The sequence below is a fragment of the Podarcis cretensis genome (assembly GCF_951804945.1).
Source record: "Podarcis cretensis genome assembly, chromosome: 15".
Classification (NCBI taxonomy): Eukaryota; Metazoa; Chordata; class Lepidosauria; order Squamata; family Lacertidae; genus Podarcis; species Podarcis cretensis.
Window position 1 is genome coordinate 44,358,287 of NC_137185.1, and position 23,501 is coordinate 44,381,787.

Consider the following 23,501-nt stretch of genomic DNA (forward strand, 5'->3'; position numbering starts at 1 on the left):
GGTTTTGTAAAGTATCTTAGACATTGACATAATAAAATTCAGGCATGCATAGCTCAGTTGGTTAGAGCATGGTCTGATAATACCAGGGTTGCAGGTTCGATCCTCTGATGGGACAACTGCATATTCCTGCATTGCAGGGGTTGGACTAGATGATCCTCAGGGTTCCCTCCAACTCTACAATTCTGTGATTCAATGATTGCTCCAGCCCTTATGCTGTTGTGTCCTAAGCATGTGTATTTAGAAATGGCCCACTCTGTAACTGGGCTTAGGACTGCAGCCTTGAGTTGGCTTTCTGGCTTGCAACCTGGAGAGCTCTTTTGCCGTTAACATCCCCATAGTTATGAAGGAAGATGCGGTTGGTGCCTTCGGGATGTAGGAAGATTTGTACCAAGTTAGACCATTGTTCCATCCAGCTCAGTAGTGCCTACACTGACTAGCAGTGGCCCCCCAGGGTTCCAGAGAGGAGATGCTGGGTATGCCATCTGGGACCTTTGGTATGAAAAACACATGTTGTGCCACTGGGCAACAGCATCCCTTTCCTGCCTGGCTCAGGCTTCCCCAGTGCTACCACCCACCCACCCTCTGCCTGCCTGCCTGCCTGCCTGCCTGCCTGCCTGCCGAGGGTCCTGCTTGTTCTAGTAAGCGGGAGCTTTGGGACTTGGAGAAGGTGGACAGTTCTTCTCCCACATCGCAGCATGACAGCCCTGATACTGTAAAGTCCTATCAGTTTCAATTGGGAGAGCGACAACTCTCCCAAGGCCAGTACTCTGCTCCCTCTCTTGCACAGTTGCTCTGGCTAAGACCAGAGACCTCTTTGGTCACACAATGCATTGCTCCCCCAAATGCTGCTGCCAGTGAAACTCCTGGGCGCATTAAAAGGCAGCACAGCATCAGAACAAACCCTAAAGAAAGGCTGCGCTGATATGTGTTGTCTTTGGCTTCCTTCTAGGGAAGTGACATAGTGCCCTCCTGATGTAGACTACAGCTCCCATCATCCCTGGCCATGGGCTGTGATGGGAGTAATAGTTCTAAACATCTGGAGGAGCATATGTGCCCCATCCCTGCTGTTTTCTAATGGCCACCAAGTTGTACAAGTGCCAATTCTTATGTAGCCAAAACAGCAGCAGGCACCCACCCACCCACAGGAAAGAAGTTTCAGCAGCTTTTTCCTTAAAGCCAATCTAGGGAATCTTGCCATTGCATTGGGTTGCATCATGTGCTTTCTTTCTGCTGCCCCAGGTGGTAGGAAACTTCAGGGGCCAGTTTGAAGAGGGCCTCTCCTTCTCCTTCTAAGGAGAGAAAGAGTACCCGAGACTTGTGGCGTTTTAGTAATCTTTGTTGCTTGAGTAGGAAAGGCAGGGGCAGCAGGCAAGCAGGCTGTGTAGTAACAGAAATATTTCAAGTACAAGGAGGCGGGGGGCTCAGTAGCTACTAGCAGCAACCAGCCTCCTTGCTTACTGACCTTCTAGTCATCTGTAACCACCAAAGCAGCATCTTTACTTGTTTTGCCTGGGCATACAAGGGCCACAAATGCAGTGCACAAACTCACGTTGCACACCTCATTTTTGTGACAAGCATTACAGAATTATAGTTATATAGCCTGTTTCTCCACACTCACGGGTTTGGACAACACAGGTGGATGCGTGCGTGACTGTGTATTAGCTGTGCACCAATTTTACACCAAGCACGTGTGATTTATGTGAATAATAGCAACACTTATTCTAAAAAAGAAAAGAAGCATAGCTGCAGCATTGTCCAAATTGTATCACTCTCCAGCTTGTTTGCACAGTGGTGTTAAGCCAAACTGCCTTATATGAAATGGAAAACAGACTTCATACTCTGCAAGACAGGATTACTTCAGCCTCCACACCAAATTATATGGAGATGCCTATGTGGTTCTTTCTCTGTATGCCTCTTACATGCCTGCACATGCGTTTCCCTCCCTACCTGAGCTTCCCCTTTGTTCTGCCTCAAAACAAAAATACCCCCCTTCCTTCTGAGCCTGTTGGCCATGAGCCCCTTCCCTCCCTAGCACCATCTGCTCTGAATCTGTCCCTTCCGATGCTTGCCATGTACTCTCTGAGCACTGACATCTGCAAGGAGCCGTCTGCTCTGTCAAGGCTTTGTGTGGGATGACACCCGCTCTTCAGATGGCTCCATGGTTGCAGAAAGAATTAATTAGACACATGAGGGAGAGTGGGGTAATTGGGGTAGAACCGGTAACTATAGGGTCCCTGTCTGGAGGTAAGGATTGTTTGGGGAAGGGCTCATAGCTCTGTGGTTGATACAGGTGGAAAAGAAAGTCAATTAAGTTCACATTTAAAGGTGGATCTGCCTAATTCACACTTTTTGAACCACTACAGTGGTGCCCCGCAAGACGAATGCCTCGCAAGATGAAAAACCCGCTAGACGAAAGGGTTTTCCGTTTTTCGAGGCGCTTCACAAGACGAATTTCCCTATGGGCTTGCTTCGCAAGACGAAAACGTCTTGCGAGTCTTGCGAGTTTTTTCGCTCCCCCCCCCTTTTTCTAAGCCGCTAATAGCGCTAATCCACTAAGCCGCTAATAGGGTTGCTTCGCAAGACGAAAAAACCGCAAGACGAAGAGACTCGCGGAACAGATTCTTTTTGTCTTGCGAGGCACCACTGCATGTGTACTAAAGCACCACCGTTCTTTAAGATTTGTGCTGCTCTGAATTGTGCAGTACATTTCTTCCACCAATAAATTTGTGCAAAAGAGTACATTCTAAGGTGGTGGCGTTAAAATGCATATAGAGGAGAAAATGACATACAAAATGCTTTATATTAAGGGAAATATAAATATCACAAATAAATCTCAGGCAGCATTTCATACAAAAAACTGTGTATATTGGGATAAATTTAAACCCAAGTGCTGATGAATTTAAAAGATTCTATAAAATAAAATTGCAAACTGTCAAGGAGAACAGAATTTAAGATTGGGAAAATGAGGAACAGAGACAAAAACTGAAGTGGACTGATTTGCCATCCCTAGTGGGAAAGGTTTGCTTTGCATGCAAAAGGTTGCAGTTACAGCTAGAGGGTTCCAGGTTGAATAATGTCTTTCTGCGTCAGAAGGAGACTCTGACAGCCCAAGGCAGCTTATGAGGCCTTCTCCATCTTCAGAACATTTGGTAAGGAGGGTGACTGCACCCGTGGCAAGCAGCCTCAAGACACCTCGTCCTTGTGCCAGTGTGAACGCCTTCCCAGGGTTCTAGGGTATTCTGGCCACACCCAGCTGGACCTTGGTTGCTGCAAATCTCCCCCCTTGAGCACCCATCTTTCACTGTCTTTTGTCTGTTCCAACCATAGGAGCCGAACTGGCCGGATCATGGAGTTGCTGTCCACCCCACACAGCATTGAGATCAACAACATCACCTGTGACTCATTCCGGATCTCCTGGGCCATGGATGTTGGAGACTTAGACAGAGTCACTCACTACTTCATCGACCTGAACAAAAAAGAGAACAAGAACTCCAACAAATTCAAGCACCGGGTGAGCTGTTACAATGGGCTGCTTTGGTGTTCAGCAGGGGTGAAACAGAAGAACCTGTGGACCTTCAGATGTTGTTGGACTACAACTTCCATCATCTCTGGCCATTGGCCATGCTGCCTGGGGTTGATGGGAGTGGAAGTCCAGCAGCATCTGAGGAAGGCCACAGGTTCCTCATCCCTAGCATACAGGGTGGGGCAAGACATGCTCTCCAGTACATCTCTACTAGCAATCCCTTCAGCCAATAAAAAGCATTCCCCCTTTGCTTCAGTTGCACGCAGACTTAGATCCTTGTTGGCAGCTGTTGATTACCAGCCACTAGGGGTGAGCAATGAGATGCCCTCCTGATGGGCTAGATTGTATGTTCTGTGGTTGCACAGCCCACAGTCGGTTCTAATGGGAGCAGTGGTCCAACACATACAAGGCAAGGGCACTAGGCAGCCTACCGCCAGTCCTCCATGCTGTGGCTGCCTCTATATTTATGAACCTACCAATGCTTCTGATAATAACCAGATCTCTCACTTGGAAGGCTCTGGGCATTGCTCTGCGGAAAGCAAACTAGTTCAGTGGTAATTTTTTTCTCCAGGGAAGCCTGGGAACAAAGGCTTTCTCTTACTATAAAACAGAGATGGGCGAGTAGCTTTAAAAGCTGTTTGAGGTGTAGGGGTGTGTGTGTGACACCCTCACAATGAGAACACTTAAAAAGTATGTTTCTGAACAGAGGCTGCAGAGTCGTGAAATGAATTACTCACATCTTTCTCCCTCTGAAATGGAGTCACTAATTTGGATGCTGTTTAACAGGTTGGTTGGTTGGTTGGTTGGTTGCTATGACAATGCTACTTAATGTTTAACATTAATTTACACACACACACACACACACACACACATTACCCTTTCTGTGAGAAGGTTTTCTCCCCTCCCTTTTGCTGCCGTCTCCTGACTCTTCCACATTTGCTGTTGCCACAGAAACAGCCTTGCTCCGTTGAGAACCCCCGGTGGCCTGCTGGCTGGTGTGACCATGTTCTCCCTTACTAACAAATATTTTTAAAGCACTTGCTCTGTTCATTGGGCTATTCCAACTACATTGAAAGAGGATGGGTTTTTAAAAACCCTTTGTCAGTTTCTGCCTAGGCCTAGGGTTTGTTATGGGCATGGGTAGGCAAACTAAGGCCCGGGGGCTGGATCCAGCTCAATCTCCTTCTAAATCCGGCCCACAGATGGTCTGGGAATCAGTGTGTTTTTACATGAGTAGAATGTGTGCTTTTATTTAAAATGCATCTCTGGGCTATTTGTGGGGCATTGGAATTTGTTCATTATTTTTTTCCAAAATATAGTCTGGTCCACCACATGGTCTGAGGGACAGTGGACCGGCCTCCTGCTGAAAAAGTTTGCTGACCCCTGGTTATGGGTGCTGAGAGTTGTTAGGAGACACCCCCCCCATTCCTCCCGCAGAGATACAATTCCCAGAGTTCCCTGGGAAGCGAGATTGATTGTTAAAGCACCTTGGGAACTGTAGCTCTTGGAGAGAAATAGAGATGTTCCAACAGCTCTCAGAACCTTTAACAAACTACAGTTCCCAGGATTCTTTGGGGGAAAGCCATGAATGTTTAAAATGGCATGATAGTGCCTTAAATGTTCTAGCGTGGATGCTGGTAAAAGGCCATGCCATTTCAGGTCAAAGGTGGAGACTCACATGACCAAATGTTCATTCATATAAAAAGTGCTCTGTACATATACAAGGAGCCTGTCTAAGAGGAGGCTAGGAAAGAACTTTCTACTTGGCTAGGGGTCCTCAAGGATTTTGTTCAGTCTGCATTTCCCCAAGCTATTATCCAGATCAGAATGCGGTTATCCTTTGGGTTTTGCAGTTCTTTTAATTTTGCATGACAATGTGTAGAAAAACATGCAGTTTAGATTAAAATGAAAGCATACGAAAAAGCAAGGTATTTGAAAAGATATGTACAAAATTATGCAAACAGGAGCAGATTTGCCTAACTCTTACGTTTTTATTTATCTATTTATCTATTTGACAGGATTTACATACTACTTAATCAACTAAACCTCTAAGCAGTTTGCATAAAATATAAAATAATATATTAAAATTACTCATAAAATCAGATGCTAAAAACAAGTTAACCTTTCCTCCCCCCCAATCTAAATAAAATCAGAAGTTTTAAAAATAAACGTGAAAAAGGCATATTAAAATGCTTGTCAAATTTATGTCTGGGTAGGCATTCTTAAACAAATAAGTTTTTAACAGGTGCTAAAAACAGTACAGTAAAAGCACTTTTCTAATGATGTTTTGTTAACCACTTAGAAGACACCTGGGCATTAAGTAGTAGTGGTGGTAGTAGTATTAGTAGAAATCATCATCATCATCATCATCATCATCATCATCACTATGTGGTTGCTTCTTAAAGAAATATTATTTTCATCATCATCACCATCAATGGGCAGGGAGTTCCATGTGGAAATGGAACAGGCTTATGAAAGAAAACATGCGCAGCTGACACAGGTGGGAAATAGACTGACTTGTCCATTCGTATCCCTGATATGCTATATACAGGAATGTATTTTATTTGGCATGGAGACATAGGGGCTTATGTGAGCCCCCCATAATCCGAAGTGGTACAAGCTGGATGCAGGTTTAGCAACTCAGCAAGAGCCGGGTCCTGGGATGAGGGTGGAGAGGCAATAGTCGGACCTCACTACAGTGTTACATTTTCAAACCTGAGTATACAGCAATCCTATTAGTCATTTTAAAACTTAAACCGAGGTGAGTACACAGGGAATGCAGTGCTAGTAAAATGCTGCTGTATTTCACAGAAACATATTGCCCTGTTCATCAATAATTACTGATAGCAATAAATATTGCAGTGTTCCACAGTAACCAAGTACTATTTTAATGAATGTTATAGTTCTCCACACTTAATTTATACTGTGCCTTTTCTTCTGCGAGCACTGTAAGCAAAAAGCCTCTCAACATCCATCATCCATCTTTATATGGCACCTAGGACGGCCATTCTTCAGTGTTTCAAACAAGACTTTGATGCACATTGATGTAGAGGCTGGAATGTTGTGCTCAAAAGATTTTTGAAACCTTTAGAGAAAATGTACTTTTACACCACATAGTAAACACATAAGGAGGGTTGCAGCATATTGTCAGTTAACAAGTTAGATTAATTTATTAAAAACTTTTTGATTGATTAAAAATTTGCCACCATTAATCAGACAGCAGATATTTAAAAAAACTTGTTAATTCTCACACAAAGGCAAGATCACTCACCCCCCAACCTGGCTGTTAGGTGTTCAGTGGCTGGCAGCTGCCATCAGGCATCAAAAGCTGTTGAGTGCCCATCAAAGTAATGTCTTCAGCTGAACAAAAGACTAGAGCCATAGCTTTTAAACTGTGACATTTTGGGACAAATAGGACCCTAAAGCAGGTGGAAACTTCTCTGCACTCCAGCCAAGATGCAGGTAGTGTTTTGAATGGCTCTGGCCGGGGACCTTCACAGGTCCATGTGGGATTTGTGGGAGCTTGCTGCACCCTCATTGCCCCATAATCTCGCATATGATTTTAGAAGAATGGCGCTTAGGAAGAGCTGCCAATTTCTTCTTACAATGTTTTTCAGCCCATTGTTTTAGGAAAGCATCATCGATAACCTTTTCTGTTCACCTTCTAGTGCTAGAGTGGAACTTTTATTATCTTGCACCCTTGCACCCTTGGCAAGGAGCTGTATCAAACAGTAATGGGCAACAGCCAATAAAACCACAAAATACCACCAAAGCAGGTGTGGGGAACCACTGGCCCTCCAGATGTTACTGAACTACAACTACCATCATCCCTCACCATTGGCCATTGTTGCTGTGCCTGATGGGAGCTGTAGTTCAATAATGTCTGGCGAGCTTAGACAAATGGGGAGAAGAATAAGGTAGAGCCCTGCTGGCTATAGAGAGACCCCATCTTCTGAGCATGGCCTCTGAGCATAGGTTCTTCTGAACATAGGAAACTGTTAGATCTGGCCATTACTCTGATTGGCAGCATCTCTCTTGGGTTTCTGGCACAGAGGTCTTCCCCACTGCCTGCTTTTTGGTCCTTTTAGCTGGAGATGCTTCAGGGATTGAACCTGGGTCAGTCATGCAAGGTATGTGCTCTCTCATGATCACACTTCACCAAAGATCTTAACACACAGGCACTTTTATAGGGCAGCAAGCAGCCCCTTCGCTTTCCTGCTCCAGGGTTTGGAAAGAAACTGGTAGCACTGGCCAATTATTACCAGTTCTACCTCTCCCAGTTGATGACCTGGCTGTCATCAGGGCCATAGCTAGGGGGTGGTGAGGTGGGCCCCCGCCAGGGGCGCAGGCGAGGGGGCGTGCGCACAAAATCGGCTTAGAAATATGTCCAGAAATATGTCTATAAATAAAAATATTGATTATTGCCTCATAAGAAAAGGTTTTTAATAGAGGGTGAATTGAATGGGGGGTTGGTTGGAGGAGAGGGGGAAAGAAGAGCTAATTTGTCCATGGCTGGGGGACACAATCTGGACAGTTTTTCCAGGGGTGCAAGATCACCTAGCTACAGCTCTGGCTGTCATTCACTGCATCATTTCCAGTTTGCAAACAATCTGTACAGACAAGCCTCCCCATCTAATGCAATGCATAGACAAATGCAACAGGATTAAAGGTTCCTGAATTAGAAGATCTTTAATGGTGGGAAAGAGGGCCTTCTCCAGGGTGAATTTTTAAAAATCTGCTCTTGCCTGTTAATAGATTATTATTATTTTTTAAAATTATGCCAAGGATTCCAAAATCATGAATTAATGAATGATGAAATGATGAATGATGAATTAATCTGACTGTTCCTAACATAACATGCAACTGAGTGCATCTTGCGCCTTGTTCCAGTAATGAATAAACAGGCTCAACTTCCTGCACAAATGAGTCATGTTGTTGTTTTCCCTCTGCCTTAGTCTTATAATATAAATTTAAATTATATATTTTTCTTCCACATCCTGAGATCTCAGAATAAAGGGCACTCTGTACGTATTTTAAATAAACAAAAAGTGGAGGAAAAGTTCTGCTGAAAGGCAGGTTGCCCCCCCCCCATGACTTCACCTGCACAGCTTTGCAGGAGTGCCAGCTGTGAGTTGCAGAGCACCCTCTCGGCTTGCATGAGATAATGGGGAGGCCCAACAGTGCTAGCCAGTGTCCTGCATGGACTGAGGTAGCACCCTAAAAACATGGTTGTCAAATCCTCTGCTTTGCCCAGGTGCTTTGCTGCAGCCACACAGAACTTTCATGGCAGACAAGCAGATACGGGAAGGTAGAAAAATTGGGAAGTAGACTATTTCGAGAGTGCACTAGTCTATAAAGCAGGTTGGTGCAGGATGCACAAGGGTTATCTTATTTTGTGGACCAGCCTTTGTCAACTTTTGGCCATCTAGATGCTTTGGGCTGCCTGATGGGAGTTGTAGTCCAAGGCATCTGGAGGGCAAAGGTTGGCAAAGGCTGCCATAGATCAAAGGATGGAGCACAGCCTTTTATCAGGCCAGGAGAATGTAACTTCCCATCTGTGGCCAATCCAGAATTAAAGCAAGAAACCTTGGCCTCTCCCTTCTCCTGATGGTGCCTAGGGTGGTGGCGCCTGGGCCCAGCCCTTTCCTAGGAAACTCCAGGCCCCAAATCTAGTTTGATTCCTGACGCGGCTTGATTCTTTTCTTTGGGCAGGATGTCCCTACCAAGCTCGTGGCCAAGGCAGTTGCTCTGCCCATGACTGTGCGGGGTCATTGGTTTCTGAGTCCCAGGACGGAGTACAGCGTGGCCGTGCAGACGGCAGTGAAGCAGAGTGACGGAGAGTACCTTGTGTCTGGATGGAGCGAGACCATTGAATTCTGCACAGGAGGTGAGTGTTCAGCAGAAGCCTTGAGCCTTGGTAGTGCCACGCAGATGTCGCCCTCTACCCAGAGATGCACTTAGTATGTACTAGAACCATAATAGCCAACACATCACACTCCAGATGTTTTAGAAGACAACTCCCATCAGCCCCAGCTAACATAAATAAATGGTCAGGGTTGGTGGAAATTGTGGTTGTAAACATCTGGAGCAGGGTGGGTAACCTCTTCTGGCCAGAGGGCTAGATCTTTTATCTCCTCCACCCCTGGGCAGAGCCACCCACCTGTCAATCGCCTGACAACATCATGACATCCGCTGATCCATGTTCCAATTGTTGGGACTTCAAAGTGAACCAACAGTCCTTAGTAAACATATTTGTGTGTTTAAGAGACCTCCTTCCGCTATTTTTCCTTCAAACTACAAAGATTTGAAGGAGCACAGAGGTTGGGAGCATGCTTCCATTTGCCTTCCAGCTGATGGGCAGGTGGGAAGACACCTTCAAATGCCCTCACCACCTTCTCCTTCAAAGTTCCATGGAGCATGCTGCTCCTGCCATCACCTGGGGTGCGGGGTGGGGGGCATGGCTTCCTGTAAATGGCCTTACGGGCCAAACAGAGAGGCCTGGGGGCCAGGTTTGGTCTGCAGGCTGGAGGTTCCTCACCCCGATCTGGAGGTTATCATGTTGCTAGAAAGTGTGCTCTTTTTGTTACAGCCCTCTGACTCAGTTACCAACTAGACAAGTGCCAGGTAGATTGATGTTTAGGTGCCTATTGAAGGCCCCTTTGCTTTAAGAAGGCTTTTCCGGAAGTTTGAACCAGGAATGTTAAGGACTATTGATTGCAAAACTGCAGAAACACTGTCATTCATTTCAATGAAAATTAAATCACTGAATTTGTATTCTTCCGTATTTTATGTTATTTTGTCTTACAGAACACAGCTTAAGTAGCTTGGGTTGCAAAGCAGCTTATAAATCAGCAGATAAATAAAATACATGCTAGAATCATAGAATTGCATAAAGTTGGAAGGAACCGCCAGGCTCATCTCGTCCAGCCTCCTGCAAGGCTGGAGTCACAGCTAAAGAGTCCCTAAGAGACGGCCATCCTGCCTCTGTTTAACAGCCTCCCAGAAGGAGGCCAGGCAAAGGGGCTGCCTTGTGCAGCGGATCTTTTGCGCCAGAGGTGCTAGGGCAGTGCAGGGGGCCTAATTCAGGGGGACAGCAGCCCCCAGAGCTGCTCTCTTCTGGAAAACCTGCTGATCTTGATGGCAACGTCTTGGAGTCACGGCCACAGGGAGGCCTCTTTCATATACCCCAGACACCTTGAAATTTTTGTTCTTATTTTTAAAGGGGAAGCTTCTGACTTTTATGGATGAAAAAGATACAACAGGGATGCAGCACTTGTTTGTGGCTCTCCATATGCTGCCTGGCCACCCTGGCTGGTGGGAGTTGGGGTCCCAGGGCATCTGGAGGGCCACAGCTTCCCCACCACTAGACAGGAGGAAAAGCTGGCAAGCAGGATTTTACCCAACTGTTCACTAAGGGCTCATCCACACTTCCACTTTTCCCGTGCCTAGAAAGCAGAAGTCTGAATGAGCCCTAAGAGATAAATTTGTTCCACTTCCCACTAAGTTCAAAGGAATTGAGATAGCTGACAAGGCCCTAGGCACTCATTTTTAAGGGAAGCTTTTTTCCCTTCAATGAAAGCTTTTGCCGCACAAAGCAAATTGCAGGTGTGGGGGTCCTGATCCATTTCAGGACTGCTGCAGTGAGAGCCCCCCCTGCCTTGCACCTGGGTCCCAATCCAAATTGCTCTCACCCACCAACCACCCCAATGTCTGCAATTTGCTTTTTAAAAGTGTAATGGTAAATTTTTGAAATGCAGAAGCTTACCATGACTGTCCCTGTAATTAGACTGGAGATAAAATAACACATCTCACTATTGTTTGTGGCTTGGCTTAAGTCCTGTGCATAGTTATCTGGGTGTAAATGCCATTGAACTCAGGGATGCTGGCTGCATAGGTTCAATTTGTAAATACATTGAGCTTTAAGGAAAGCTATTCAGCCAGCTGAAATGCAGGCTTTAGCTTTTAAATAGAAGGACAGACATTCGTGCCAAGAGGTAGGAATCCCGTCAAGAAAAAGGAAAGAAGTATCCAGGCTCTTCTTGATTATTTTCCTTATTCTCTGACTTCTTTCTGCCAACTAACAATAGTAAAACTCAATATCACTTCTTCCCTATGGAGGGTTTGTTAATGACTGTGGTGCTCCAGAAGAGAATGTCATCACTCCTGCCTCCTGCACTCTTCCACATTTCTGCTCTACAGCACTACGGCCTACAAGCTGGTGCCTTGTCTGAAAGCGCTGAAGCAGTCTCAAAAGACCTACTTGCGTGGATGGGAAAGGGAATGTGGGCCATTACAGTGGTACCTCTGGTTACATACTTAATTCATTCCGGAGTTCTGTTCTTAACCTGAAACTGTTCTTAACCTGAAGCACCACTTTAGCTAATGGGGCCTCCTGCTGCCGCCGCGCCACTGTTGCACGATTTCTGTTCTTATCCTGAAGCAAAGTTCTTAACCCGAGGTAATATTTCTGGGTTAGTGGAGTCTGTGACCTGAAGCGTATGTAACCTGAGGTACCACTGTACTGTATGTTTTGAAGTTTAAGGAATAAGGGAGATTTTATAATAAACACACACACACTTGTTTGGGCTAGCTAAAAGGCGGGGCCTTGTTTGATGGGAGCTGGAACAGGCTGAGTGGTGCTGAAAGGTAGTAAATCCAGATTTTGTGATGAAGCAAGAGTCTCTGAGTGGGAGGCAAAAGGCATGCCACTGCAAGACGCCCAGAGCAGGTGAGGTGGGTGGGGGTGACAAACAAGAGAACTGGCTGGAGGCAAAAGATCCAGGTGTGGGAAGAAGAAGAAGAAGAAGAAGAAGAAGAAGAAGAAGAAGAAGAAGGGGATAGGGATATATTGGGGCGGGGGCTGAAGAGAGGTGGAGATTGGTCATGTGGCAATTGATCGAGAATTTGATGAAACCCTGTCCCCTTGGTGTCCCCTGCAGACTATGCGAAGGAGCATTTGGCTCAGCTGCAGGAGAAAGCGGAACTCATTGCAGGGAGGATGCTCAGGTTCTCAGTCTTCTATCGTAACCACACCAAGGAATATTTCCAGCATGTCAGGTAAGGGCTTTCAAGCCATGTGCGAATGGGGACCAGAGTGGCAGGAAATGGATGCTGGTACCCCATCCCTTCCTCCACACCAAGTTGCCATATCCCGTTGTCATGGTTATCGTTTGCCCATCTCCCTCTTCTCCCTCTGACAATTGCACTGGACAGAGGTGTGCTATGACATCCGATATGACGTTGGATTTGGCCCTGGGGCCTCCAGTTGCTGACCCCAAGGCATATTCTAGAGTCTCCCTTCTGGTTAGGGATCATAGAAAGTGGGTGATGGTGGGGACCCTCACAAAGAACTGCCCAGTCATAAGCTGCAGTTCTTCACCTTCCCAAGTTGTCTTGTCTTAAAGGTGAAATCCATTTCAGACTCTCCACCAGAGTTGAGAATACAGGTCAGGCCTCTGGATTCCTGCTACTCCCCCATTTTGATCAAGGTTTCCAGTCATTACATTACCGTTTTATCCCATCCTTCCTCCAAGGAACTCAAAGTCTCCTTAATTTTCTCTTCACAACAATCCTGTAAGGTAGGTTAGTCTATGTGAGCTTCAAGGCTGCATAGGAAACTGAACCCTGACCTCCCTGGGTCTAAGCCAACACGGTGACCATTATATAATACACTTAAAAAAATGAAAAGAAATACATTTTCTTTCTTCCCTTCCTCCAAAGAGCTCAGAGCACGATGCATAAATCTCCCTTCCTCACCCACTTTTATCCTCCCTACAGCCCAGTGAGGTAGGTCAGGCTGAGAGATCACAAAGGATCCAGGGTCACCCAGTGAGCTTCACGACTGAGTAAGCGTTTGTCTAAAACTTTTGAACCACTGCTTCGCACTGCCTCTCACTCCTGTTCCCTGAGCTAGGTTGAAGTACTAAGGGTGGGGGTCAGAGGTTGCTTCACCTGCTCCAGAGTGTGGTACAGTGGTTAGAGAGCTAGACTAGGACCTGGGAGAGCAGGGTTCGAATTCCCACTCAGCCATGAGGCTCACTGGGTGACCTTGGGCCAGTCACCAACCCTTAGCCATCCCTACCCCACAGGGTTGTTGTAGGGATGAAATGGGGGGGAGGGAACCATGTCCACCACCATGAGCTCCTTGGAAGATACATGCTGCATATAAATTAAATAAATAAATAAATAACTATTCATGTAACAATAAAATAAGAAAGCCCTGATGATCCCCTCCCACCTTCCTGAGGTCACTTCCTGTAATTCAGGGTGGGGGCATAGTCAGAAGGGCTCTTTACATTTAAGGCCCGTCCTGACCGCAGCTGCTGCTGCTGCTGCTTCTTCCCCCCCTTGTGGCTGACTTTCTGCCTCTCCCTCCTGGCCAGAATTCACAGTGGGAATGTCATGAAGCCCTACCTGAAGGACAACAGCGGCAGCCACGGCTCTCCCACCAGCGGGATGTTGCATGGCATCTTCTTCAGCTGCAACACCGAGTTCAACACAGGGCAGCCCCCGCAGGACTCCCCCTACGGCCGCTACCGCCTCCAGATCCCTGCCCAGCGCCTCTTTGGCCCCAACACCAACCTCTACTTTGCGGACTTCTACTGCATGTACACCGCCTACCACTATGTCGTCTTGGTGCTGGCGCCCAAGGGGTCCCCCGGAGACAACTTCTGCCAGGAGCGCTTGCCCCAGCTGGACATTACGGGCAACAAGTTCCTGACCTGCTGTGTGGAGGAGGGCGAGCTGGTCTACCGCCATGCCCAGGACATCATCCTGGAGATCATCTACACCGAGCCGGTTGACCTCAGCCTAGGGGTGCTGGGGGAGATCAGCGGCCATCAGCTCATGAGCCTTTCGACGGCCGACGCCAAGAAGGATCCCAGCTGCAAGACGTGCAACATCAGTGTGGGGCGCTAGAGACCGGAGGGGGTGGGGTGGATTAGGGAGGGGAAGAGAAGGGATACGAGAGATCTCTGGGGACCAAAGGCCCCTGGCAGTGACATGGCCGGCTGTGAGCTACCGCCTCCCCATTGCTAGAGAAGTGGGCCCCTCACTGCATCCATCTCTCTAGCCCTTGCATGCTTCTATAGAGCCATTGTAAATAAGATCCTGAGCTGGAGAGAGGTGGGTGGAGTCAGCTCTGCAGGACCCTACTCTTCCAGCAAGATAACCAGTGGGTCCACTTGTGAAAGGTCAGCCCAGGTTTCTTGGGTTCTCTCTATAGGGAGAAAGACCGCTTGCCTTCTGTGCCCCTCACCCTGTTCAAACTCAATGTGGGCATTTCACTGCACATGCAGCAAACACTCTGGCCAGTGTGATAAAGGATCTGCCTTCTGAAACAGGTCCCAAGTGGGAGCCGTCTCGACTTCTTTACCACCCTATTTCCGCTGGCCGTTCCGCTCCCGAAGGCTCACTGTACCACCCAAGAGGCCTTTCCTGCCACGTCTCCCTCCCTTGTCTACAGCAGAGCCTGGGAGCCTGTGGCCCTCCAGCCGTTGCTGTCCTGCATCTCCCATTCTCCCTGCCCTTGGTCATGCTGGCAGGGAGTGGGGAGAGCTGCAGTCCAGCAGCGGCAGGAGGCTCACCCCTGATCTGCAGCCTTCTGTGCGCATGGAAGACTAGAGGGGGAGAACCCCCCTCCTTCTGGGGGGAAGCTCACATATTCAGCTGGCACAACGCCCCCCCCCCCATCAGGTTTTGTGATGTGCAGAACTAGCCTGTGGTTTGCACGGACAAAGGGATGCAGGAGGGAAGCCTTGGATGATGCGTCATATTTCTGGGGCTCCCAGCAGGGAAAAGAGAATCACAGGTTGATTCCTTCACTTCCTCTGGGTGCGACATCTTATTGCTTCACATCATTTATGTGTTTTGATGAAATAAAAGAAGCAGTTGGAGGAGGGGGAAGAGGGCAGAGAGACAGAAGAGGCAGGCTCCAGCAGGCCTGTTGGCGCAGCCTCAAAGAGGACTGGAATGCTGGTGGCTGGTAGCGGCACAGAGGCTCCCAGCCTGTCTCCCTTGTCTGTCACACAGCCCCGCCTTGCCTGGTCTCCCTGCTTATCTGGGCTGGCGGAGGAATCCAGTTTGCCCATGTTGGGCCAGGCTGTGTGTCCTCACGTGACTGTCTTTGGCAGCACGGGGAGCGGAAGAGCGGCTCCTCGCCATGGGGCCAGATGACATGCAGCCCCACCAAAGTATGATTTAAGCCAAAAGCAGCCTGGTGGCCATGGCATAATAGGGGGACAGGGCTGCTCCACCCTTTCCCTTCCGCCTGACTCTCTTCTTTTCTCCCCCTGGCTGGAGGGGGGAGGGGTATGCAAGGGCCACCCCCACCCCGTTCCTTTGCTCCCAGCTGCAGCTCTCTTGAGGCTGCTTTTGGCAGCTGACAGTCCTGCAGCAGGTAATTGGCCACGTCTGAAGCTGCTAAGCGCTGGACCGCGCTCTCTGCCTGCAGCCAATCTGGGGCAGCAACTGCTCTACTTGCAGCAGGAAAGAAGAGTCAGAGGAATGTGGGGGTAAAAGCAAAAATCTCAGGCTTGGCCTGACAGGTGTTAGCACTTCCTTTGCAGCCACTCCCCAGCTCTGTCTCAACCTGCCCCTGACTTCACTCAGCCACCAAGAACCTGCTCTGCTGAGACAGGCTAGACCTGCTCAACCCCCGACCCCCCCGGCTCAGGTCTGCGCTTCAGGCTCAGGCCACCTCCGTTGATTTGTTTGTGTTTTCTTGTGCTGTGTGTGCGCGTGCGAATATTTTGCCTTCCAAGAGAGCTGCTTGCACACTGCTCCTTTTGATGCAGGGCAACCTGAGAGGGCATTGGCACAAAGACAGGCCAGCACAGCCATTAAGAACATGAGAGGAGTCCTGCTGGATCAGGCGAAAGGCGCATCTCATGCAGCATCTGGTCCTCACAGAGAGAAACAGGCCTCTGGGAAACCCGTAAGCAGGACCTGAGTGCCCAAATGCCCTCCCTGCTGATGATTCCCTGTAGCGTAGATTCAGCAACATCCTGCCCCCAGAGCCAGAGGAGAACGCAGCCATCACGGCCAGGAGCCACGGAGAGCCTGGGCCTCCATGAATTAGTCTGGTCCTCCTTTCAAACCATCCAAGTTGGTGTCGTCACAACATCTTGTGGGAGCAGATGCCATATTTGAACTACGTGCATTCTTTTTCATGGTCCTGAATCTTCAGTCATTCAGCTCCTTTGAATAGTCCCAGATTCTAGTATTGTGTGAGGAGGAAGAGAACTTCTCTATCCACTTGTCTCCCCACAGCCAGGAGGAAAGAGGGTTTCCATTCGGTCAGTGTCTCTATTTTTGCTGAGTTGGCATGTAAGATATGGCTGGTGATGAGCAGAGATTCCATTTTGCATTGGGGTAAAAGTCTACGACTGTTGAATAAATAGGAGTGCTGTCCCAGAAAACTCCCCCCCCCAACCCCACAGGCAGATTTAAAGGAAATACTCCAAAGGAGCGCTCACACCTTGAGAAAAACAACTTGTGAGCACACAGAGAGAAATGGAAGGCCACTGGGTGGCAACTTTTCTGTGGTTCTTCTGAACCTATAAACAGCCTTTGCCCAACTGGGGCTGAGAGGAGTCAGCTGGTCTATAAGAACCCTGGAGTGTCTGTCTACCATGAAGATCATAGCCCACCCCCTACATGTGACCTGGCAGGTCTGTCTGTCTGTCTCTCTCTCTCTACCACACACACCCCTCCGATCCCCCCCCCCCCCAGGAAGCAGCAAAGCCAGAGAGTTCATCAGGCCTCTATTGAGCCTCCATGTATGGCTAAGGGGGACCATTGGGCTCAGTGGGCTGCAGATTTCTGCAGATCTGCAATGCATTTTGCCATTCTTGTGGGTTTTCAGCATGTGTAGCTGCTAGGAAGCCTTACAAAAAGATCTGTAATGGCTGCCAGGTGTCTCTAAAAGGCAGCTTGTCTGTGATCTGGAACCATAGCAAGGCCAAACATATATGGGCAGGCTAGCCCATAAACTCACACTGAGCCAGAGTCGACTAGCCTGGAATGCTGGCAGAAGCGATCACAAGGACTCCTGCTAGAGCAAAGGGCCTTTCACCCCATTGCCTCCCCCAAATCCTCTCTGGATAGTCAAGGGAACCCACAGATGGGTGGAGAAGAAAGGAGATAATTCTGTCTGGCAAGCAGAAATGCTTGCATGGATGGACAATCGTAGTCGTGTGGAATCCCACCCAGTGTGCTGTAGACTGCAGCCCCCAAAATCCTCCGCTGTGTGTGGAGATTCTGCAGGAATAATTCCGATGAATATAACAGCAGATAAATCTACATGGAAAGGTGAGCCTCATAGAAATCTTGAGGAGAAAGGACCATAAGAGCCCATCTAGATCATCAGCCTATTCTTCCAGTGGCCAAGGAGTTGCCCATGGGAAGTCAACAGGCAAGACGTGAGTGCGACAAAATTCTCCTTACTTTTCATTCCATGCAACTGGTGTGCAGAGGCCGACTGTCTCCAACCACAGTGGCAGAACATGGCAGCCACTGATAGCCTCACGCTCAGTGAATATAGATTGGGAGAGGCAGTGACTTACCCATGGAGGAACAAGAATTTGAAACCAGATGCCAACCACTTTCCCTACTATCCGGCAATGGTGGTCTTGAAAGCCACCTTTTAGATGACAGCAATTCCTCAGTCGCCAAATCCAAGTAATTTCAAAAACAGGAGATGATTCTGGAGTTGGGTCAAGACACTGTAGAATATAAGGCACCTTCACGGTGTTCAGCTTTTGCCAATCTGATGCCCTCCAGTCCCATATGAGAAACAGTCCTGAAAATAAGACATTTGGGGCCATCTCAGATGGGGTTGTCTTGTTGGTTGCTGAATGACAAGGCAAACTGAAGTCTCTTTTGCAGACAGTGAAAGCAAATTATAATCCTCTTGGATGGATAATGCAGAAGGATCAACAGTTCCCCATGTAGCCAGTGTGTAGTATTGAGTGTATTCCTGCAAAATATCTCATTGGCTGAAAAATACATGAGGGTACATCAGCAATCAGTCACAAGCACTGCCAGCTGGAGCTGTGCCCAGCTGGGGCTGATGGGAGATGTACTCCCCAAACACCTGGAAGGCACCAGGTTGGGGAAAGCGTTGTTGTTGTTGTTGATTACCTGCCCTTCGCCCAAAGGTCCCAAGGTGGGTTACAACATTCACACGCAATATTAAAAACAGTTTAAAACAATTTGCAATCACAAAAATAAGGTGGGTCCTAAAAATATACACTTCAAGTGTAAAAAGCCACAGGAAAGAGGTATGTCTTCAGAAGCTGCATAATGAAGGTGCCAGGTGGACCTCTGTGGGGAGGGAGTCCCACTGCAGGGGGCCACCACAAAGAAGGCCTCCTGGTCCACCAGCCCCTGAGCCTATGAGGGCAGAGAAACTACCAAGAGGGCCCCCTCTGCTGATCTCAGCACCTGAGAGGGTCTGCAGGGAATCCCACAGCTAGACCAAGGATGTCTGGTATATATTGCACTTCCATGTTACATTCCTCACTCATTTTGGAGGACTCTATCACAACAAACCTATCAGCAAAGCTGTGTAGATTGTACTTCAAGCCTGGATTCAAGCCTTTTGCAAAATGACTGGTGTGCTCAAAGAAGTCCTAACAAAGAATGTTTTTTCGTTAAAATAAATATTATTACGTGGCAGTAAGTAAATCAGGTTTTAAAGCAAAGAGGTTTTGGCAGGGGAGGCTTGGCTTTCAGGGCTGCAGATAAGTTTTTATTCTTGGCAGCATTTCAAAATGAACAAGTGAGTGTCCAGATGTTCAGTGCAGCCAGCTGTGTGGTGATTGCTGTGTGCTGTCGCAGGTATCGTGCCGTGAACGCTGCTAGCATGGAGTAATAAGAACCCTGGCTTTTTCTATACTAGCTTTCAATTTCCTCTCCTCCCCCTTCCCCCTTCCTGTTGCACTGCAGATTTCAACCTTGCTGATGGAAAGCGTGACACCTGCCCCTGGGAATGCTGTATTTACTTAGAGGCTGTTGGGAGGCAAATTCAGCTGTCCTTGACTCTTTCCAGCTTTGTGTTATGCTAAGAAATCCGACGGCAGTATGTGTTGGATTCGTTAGATGCTTTCCCCCCTCCAGCAGGTGTATCTGAAAATTGTATTGGGAAGAACTGTGGGATATGCCTTCCTGTCTCTGTGAGACAAGAGCCCTTCCCCATTTCATTTCCAGTGCAAAAAAGAGAGCATTTGGCTGGTGAACCAGGCATAGAAGGGGAACAGAACAAGCGACAGACAGCTTTCCTGTATTGCATATCTTCACACAGAATCTGTTTGCCAAACACCAAGGGCGCATAGCACTGATTGCTTCCCCTGTGCAGAGGAGGTGAGGAGTCCTATAGCACCCTTGGCCAACCTGGTGCCACCCAGAGGTTTTGGACTACAGCTCCCATCAGCCGCAGCCCAGACTGACACAGGCTGAGTCTACTGAGTTCATCCTGTGCAAAAATTGCCCCTGGACTGCACCATTGGTGGGGAATTGGGTGATGCAAGGCTCCCTCCATATAAAATCTCTTCACTGAACCAACCAATTAAATGATGAGAAAATAAATGTCAAACCTCAGTTAGCTGTCTTAAATTAACGTACTTGATCTTAAAGAGGGGAATGCTGGTTGGGAGAATTAGGAAGAGGAGATTTTATTTATTTTCCTTCCCAATATCAGAATTGTAACACTGCATAATTGGATTGAGATTAGGCTAACTAGTTGATGGATGATAAAAGATTGAATAATTTTAATATCCTCATAAGAAAGCATGGGAGAGGAACTTTCAGTCTACCAGATCAAATGCCATCTATGCCCTCTAGGATTCTCTGATCCTTTGACTGGCAGCAGGGGGTTTTCCCATCACCTGCCACTTGGGTCACATCCACACCATCCATTTAAAGCCCTGTTATACCATGGGAATGGTAGCTCTGTGAGGTCAGTAACCTCAACAAATCTACACTTTGCAGGATTCTATTAAAATGAGAGTGAGCAAGAGAGAGCTTTTTCAAGTGGACAAAAGAGAGCAGGTCGTAGCAAAAGATCCACATCAAAAGTGCAGACCACTAGCAGCTGATGTGATACACAAGCTGGGTGAGAAACCCAGGTAAGAGCATGTGGGTGTGTTCTAGAGACCAGGTAAAGCACAGATCCACACTACGTTTAAAGGGCATCTAACACACATTTAAAGCACCTGAGTGCCTCCAAATAATTCTGAGAACGTTAGCTTCCCTCTCACAAAGCCACAATCCCTGGCATCCTTTCCTAACTTCACTTCCCCAGGAATATGTGGGAAAAGTCATGTGTTTTAAATGTTGGCTGGATATGCTTTAAATGGATGTGGTGGGTCTGCCCCTAGTCAGCCATTAGCCTGTGTAGGCAAACATGGACTAAGTAAAACGACACATCTCTCTGAAAAAAAACATGCCAAGTATGAAGTATGTCAGTTACATTCATGAACACATCCCATATTTAAAAATTCATAAAATGCAGGATTGGGAAGAGGCTTAGCCTGCCAATCTACTTCCTGTTCTTTTCCTGTCATGTGGAGCTAAGACATGCTGAGATTGCCAGCGCCATGTCAAATGCCCTTGCAAGCCCTCCATCGGGGCCGTGGCTTAGTGGTAGGGAATCTGCTTTGAGTGCAGAAAGCCCCTCCTTCAATCCCTGGCATCTCCAGGAAGGACTGGGAAAGAGTCTGGTCTGAAACTCCCAAGAGCACCTGCCTTTTGGCTCGGCAAATTGAGGCCTGCGGGCCGGATCAGGCCCAACTGCCTTCTAAATCCAGCCCACGGGCGGTCCGGGAATCACCGCGTGGATCGCCAGCATGCGCACGTTCTTTCCCTCTTCCTCCCATGGCGGCGTCAGCACCTCCTCCCTCCCTCCTCCTGGCTTCTCCCTGCCCTGCCTAGAGGAGGAAGGGGGCTGGGCTTCACTTTGCCAGCCCCTCTCTGGAGCCCTTTCGCATGCCACTCATCTGCCGCCAGCCCCTGCCACTTGCAAGACATAGGAGCCGCGGTTGGCTGAGCGCCCCACTTGAGCGGCCGCCATTTAAAGCAGCCCCTCTCCGGAGCCCTTTCATGCACCATTCATTGTCCCTTGTTCATTCCCCCCCCCAAAAAAAATATAGTGCGGCCCCCCACAAGTTCTGAGGGACAGTGGACTGGCCCCCTGCAGAAAATGTTGGACTTCACACATCTCTTAAAGGCAGTGGGTTTTAATCTGTGCTGTTACTCTGGGATTCCTCAAGGAGAGGGATTATTACTCAATGGCCCACAGCAGCTTTCCTTGCGATCTGTAACTGCAGGAGAAAGATGGAGAAGTACATACTGTAGAGCATACTTTCATGGGGGGGGGGTCATCTGGCAAGCCTGGCCAGTTCCCTACATGGATTGAGACTGTGCCCAAGAATATGTCCCAGCATCAAGGGCAACAGGCTTAGTTCTTTGGCCTGGAGCCTGGGCTTCCTCTGCGAATGTGGGAATGGTTCTCTGAATGACGAGAACTTGAAAATCAATGTCTCTTCCATTGGCACCAATGGCAGTTTTCCTCCTGGAAATACTAGCAGGTTTGAGATGTTACTTTCATTGGACCCAGGATTCAGCTAGACTGGTAAAGAAAAAGCGATTTATGGTACAGTCATACCTCGGGTTGAAGTAGCTTTGGGATAAGTATTTTCAGGTTGCGCGCTGCAGCGACCCAGAAGTAACGGAGAGTGTTACTTCCGGGTTTCGCCGCATGCGCAGACGGTCAAAATGACGTCACACGCATGCGCAGAAGCGGCGAATCGCGAACCGTGCACATGCAGACGCAGGTTGTGTTCCGTTCTGGATGCGAATGGGGCTCCGGAACGGATCCCGTTCACATCCAGAGGTACCACTGTCTATGCGTTGTATATGCGATATAACTTTGTGCCACTAGATGGTGATGTGGAATCCCATTTTTCTCTACCTGTTTCCCCTGTTTAAATTTACAACTCTTTAAATTGAAACGCTTCTTTAATGTGTCTAGATCTAGCCCAAGAGCATAATGCAGGAGAAGAAAAGGTTAAATGCCCCCTCCCTACCCCCCCCGTGGCCTCAGTCCTTATCAGACTCCCCTGCACCTGCCATTTAAGTTGGGGGGAGAGTGGATAACAAATAACAAAGAATGCATGAATGCATTTTGTGTATCATTTGGTCAGTAGACACTGGTTTTCCTGGAGAGCATTCTGAAATTGAATCAGGATAACCTTCAGGCTGTGACCGGGAATATGCCCGTTAGAGCAACTTTTGCTGGCTGGGGTTGACAAGAGCTGTAGTCCAAAACATCCACCGCGTACCATATTGGGGAAGGCTGATTTAGAAAGTGGTGGGTCGTATGTCAATGGTACCTCTGTCTTTCTGATTGCAGCCTAAGAAGTTGGCTCCCTAGTCTCACTCCACAGCCCTCCCAACGCTTGCATGCGGCTGAGAATTTCAGCATGGCTCTCACGCCACAGCCTAAGCTGCATCCCTAGTTCCAAGTGGTGCTTTTCCAGACTCTGTGTATGATGCACTCTGTGAAACGATATCTTGAGCAAGACTGTGCTGTGCTTACAGTGTGTATCAATAAACTACGAACCTGTGTTCAACTGCCTCTGCTATTTTGACTGTCTACACTGCCACCAGAGAGCCCACAACAAGAGTGCGTTGACATCTGAATAAATTGTGCATGTGTGGGTGTGCAGTAGAGCTATCCTTGCATCGTGGGCATTTTTGTTTCTTGACATGCACAAATGCCATAATTGAGAAAGTTTTTTTCTTGGTCCTTAAAGACTCCAGTGCAGACTGAGCGATGATTTCTCTTGTTTCATCATTTTCCATGAATCCATATTCATAAATGTAGACTTTGTTGACCACAGGCAAAGGTCCTCACACAAAGTTCTCACGTCCCATCTAACCCTTACCTAAGGATAAATCAGCATCATTCAGAGCAGGA

At 47.9% G+C, this 23,501-nt stretch overlaps 1 protein-coding gene across 1 annotated transcript in view; it reads left to right on the top strand.

The window, feature by feature from the left end:
• Nucleotides 1–23,154, top strand: part of PHYHIP (phytanoyl-CoA 2-hydroxylase interacting protein) — a 50,511-nt gene extending 27,357 nt beyond the window's left edge. Inside the window, exons 2-5 of the mRNA XM_079955250.1 lie at nucleotides 3,328–3,511; nucleotides 9,236–9,410; nucleotides 12,463–12,580; nucleotides 13,906–23,154. Of these exons, the coding sequence (XP_079811376.1) occupies nucleotides 3,347–3,511; nucleotides 9,236–9,410; nucleotides 12,463–12,580; nucleotides 13,906–14,440 (993 nt within the window). The 5' untranslated portion in view covers nucleotides 3,328–3,346 and the 3' untranslated portion in view covers nucleotides 14,441–23,154. The remainder of the gene's footprint in view (nucleotides 1–3,327; nucleotides 3,512–9,235; nucleotides 9,411–12,462; nucleotides 12,581–13,905) is intronic.
• The last annotated feature ends 347 nt before the right edge of the window (nucleotides 23,155–23,501 follow it).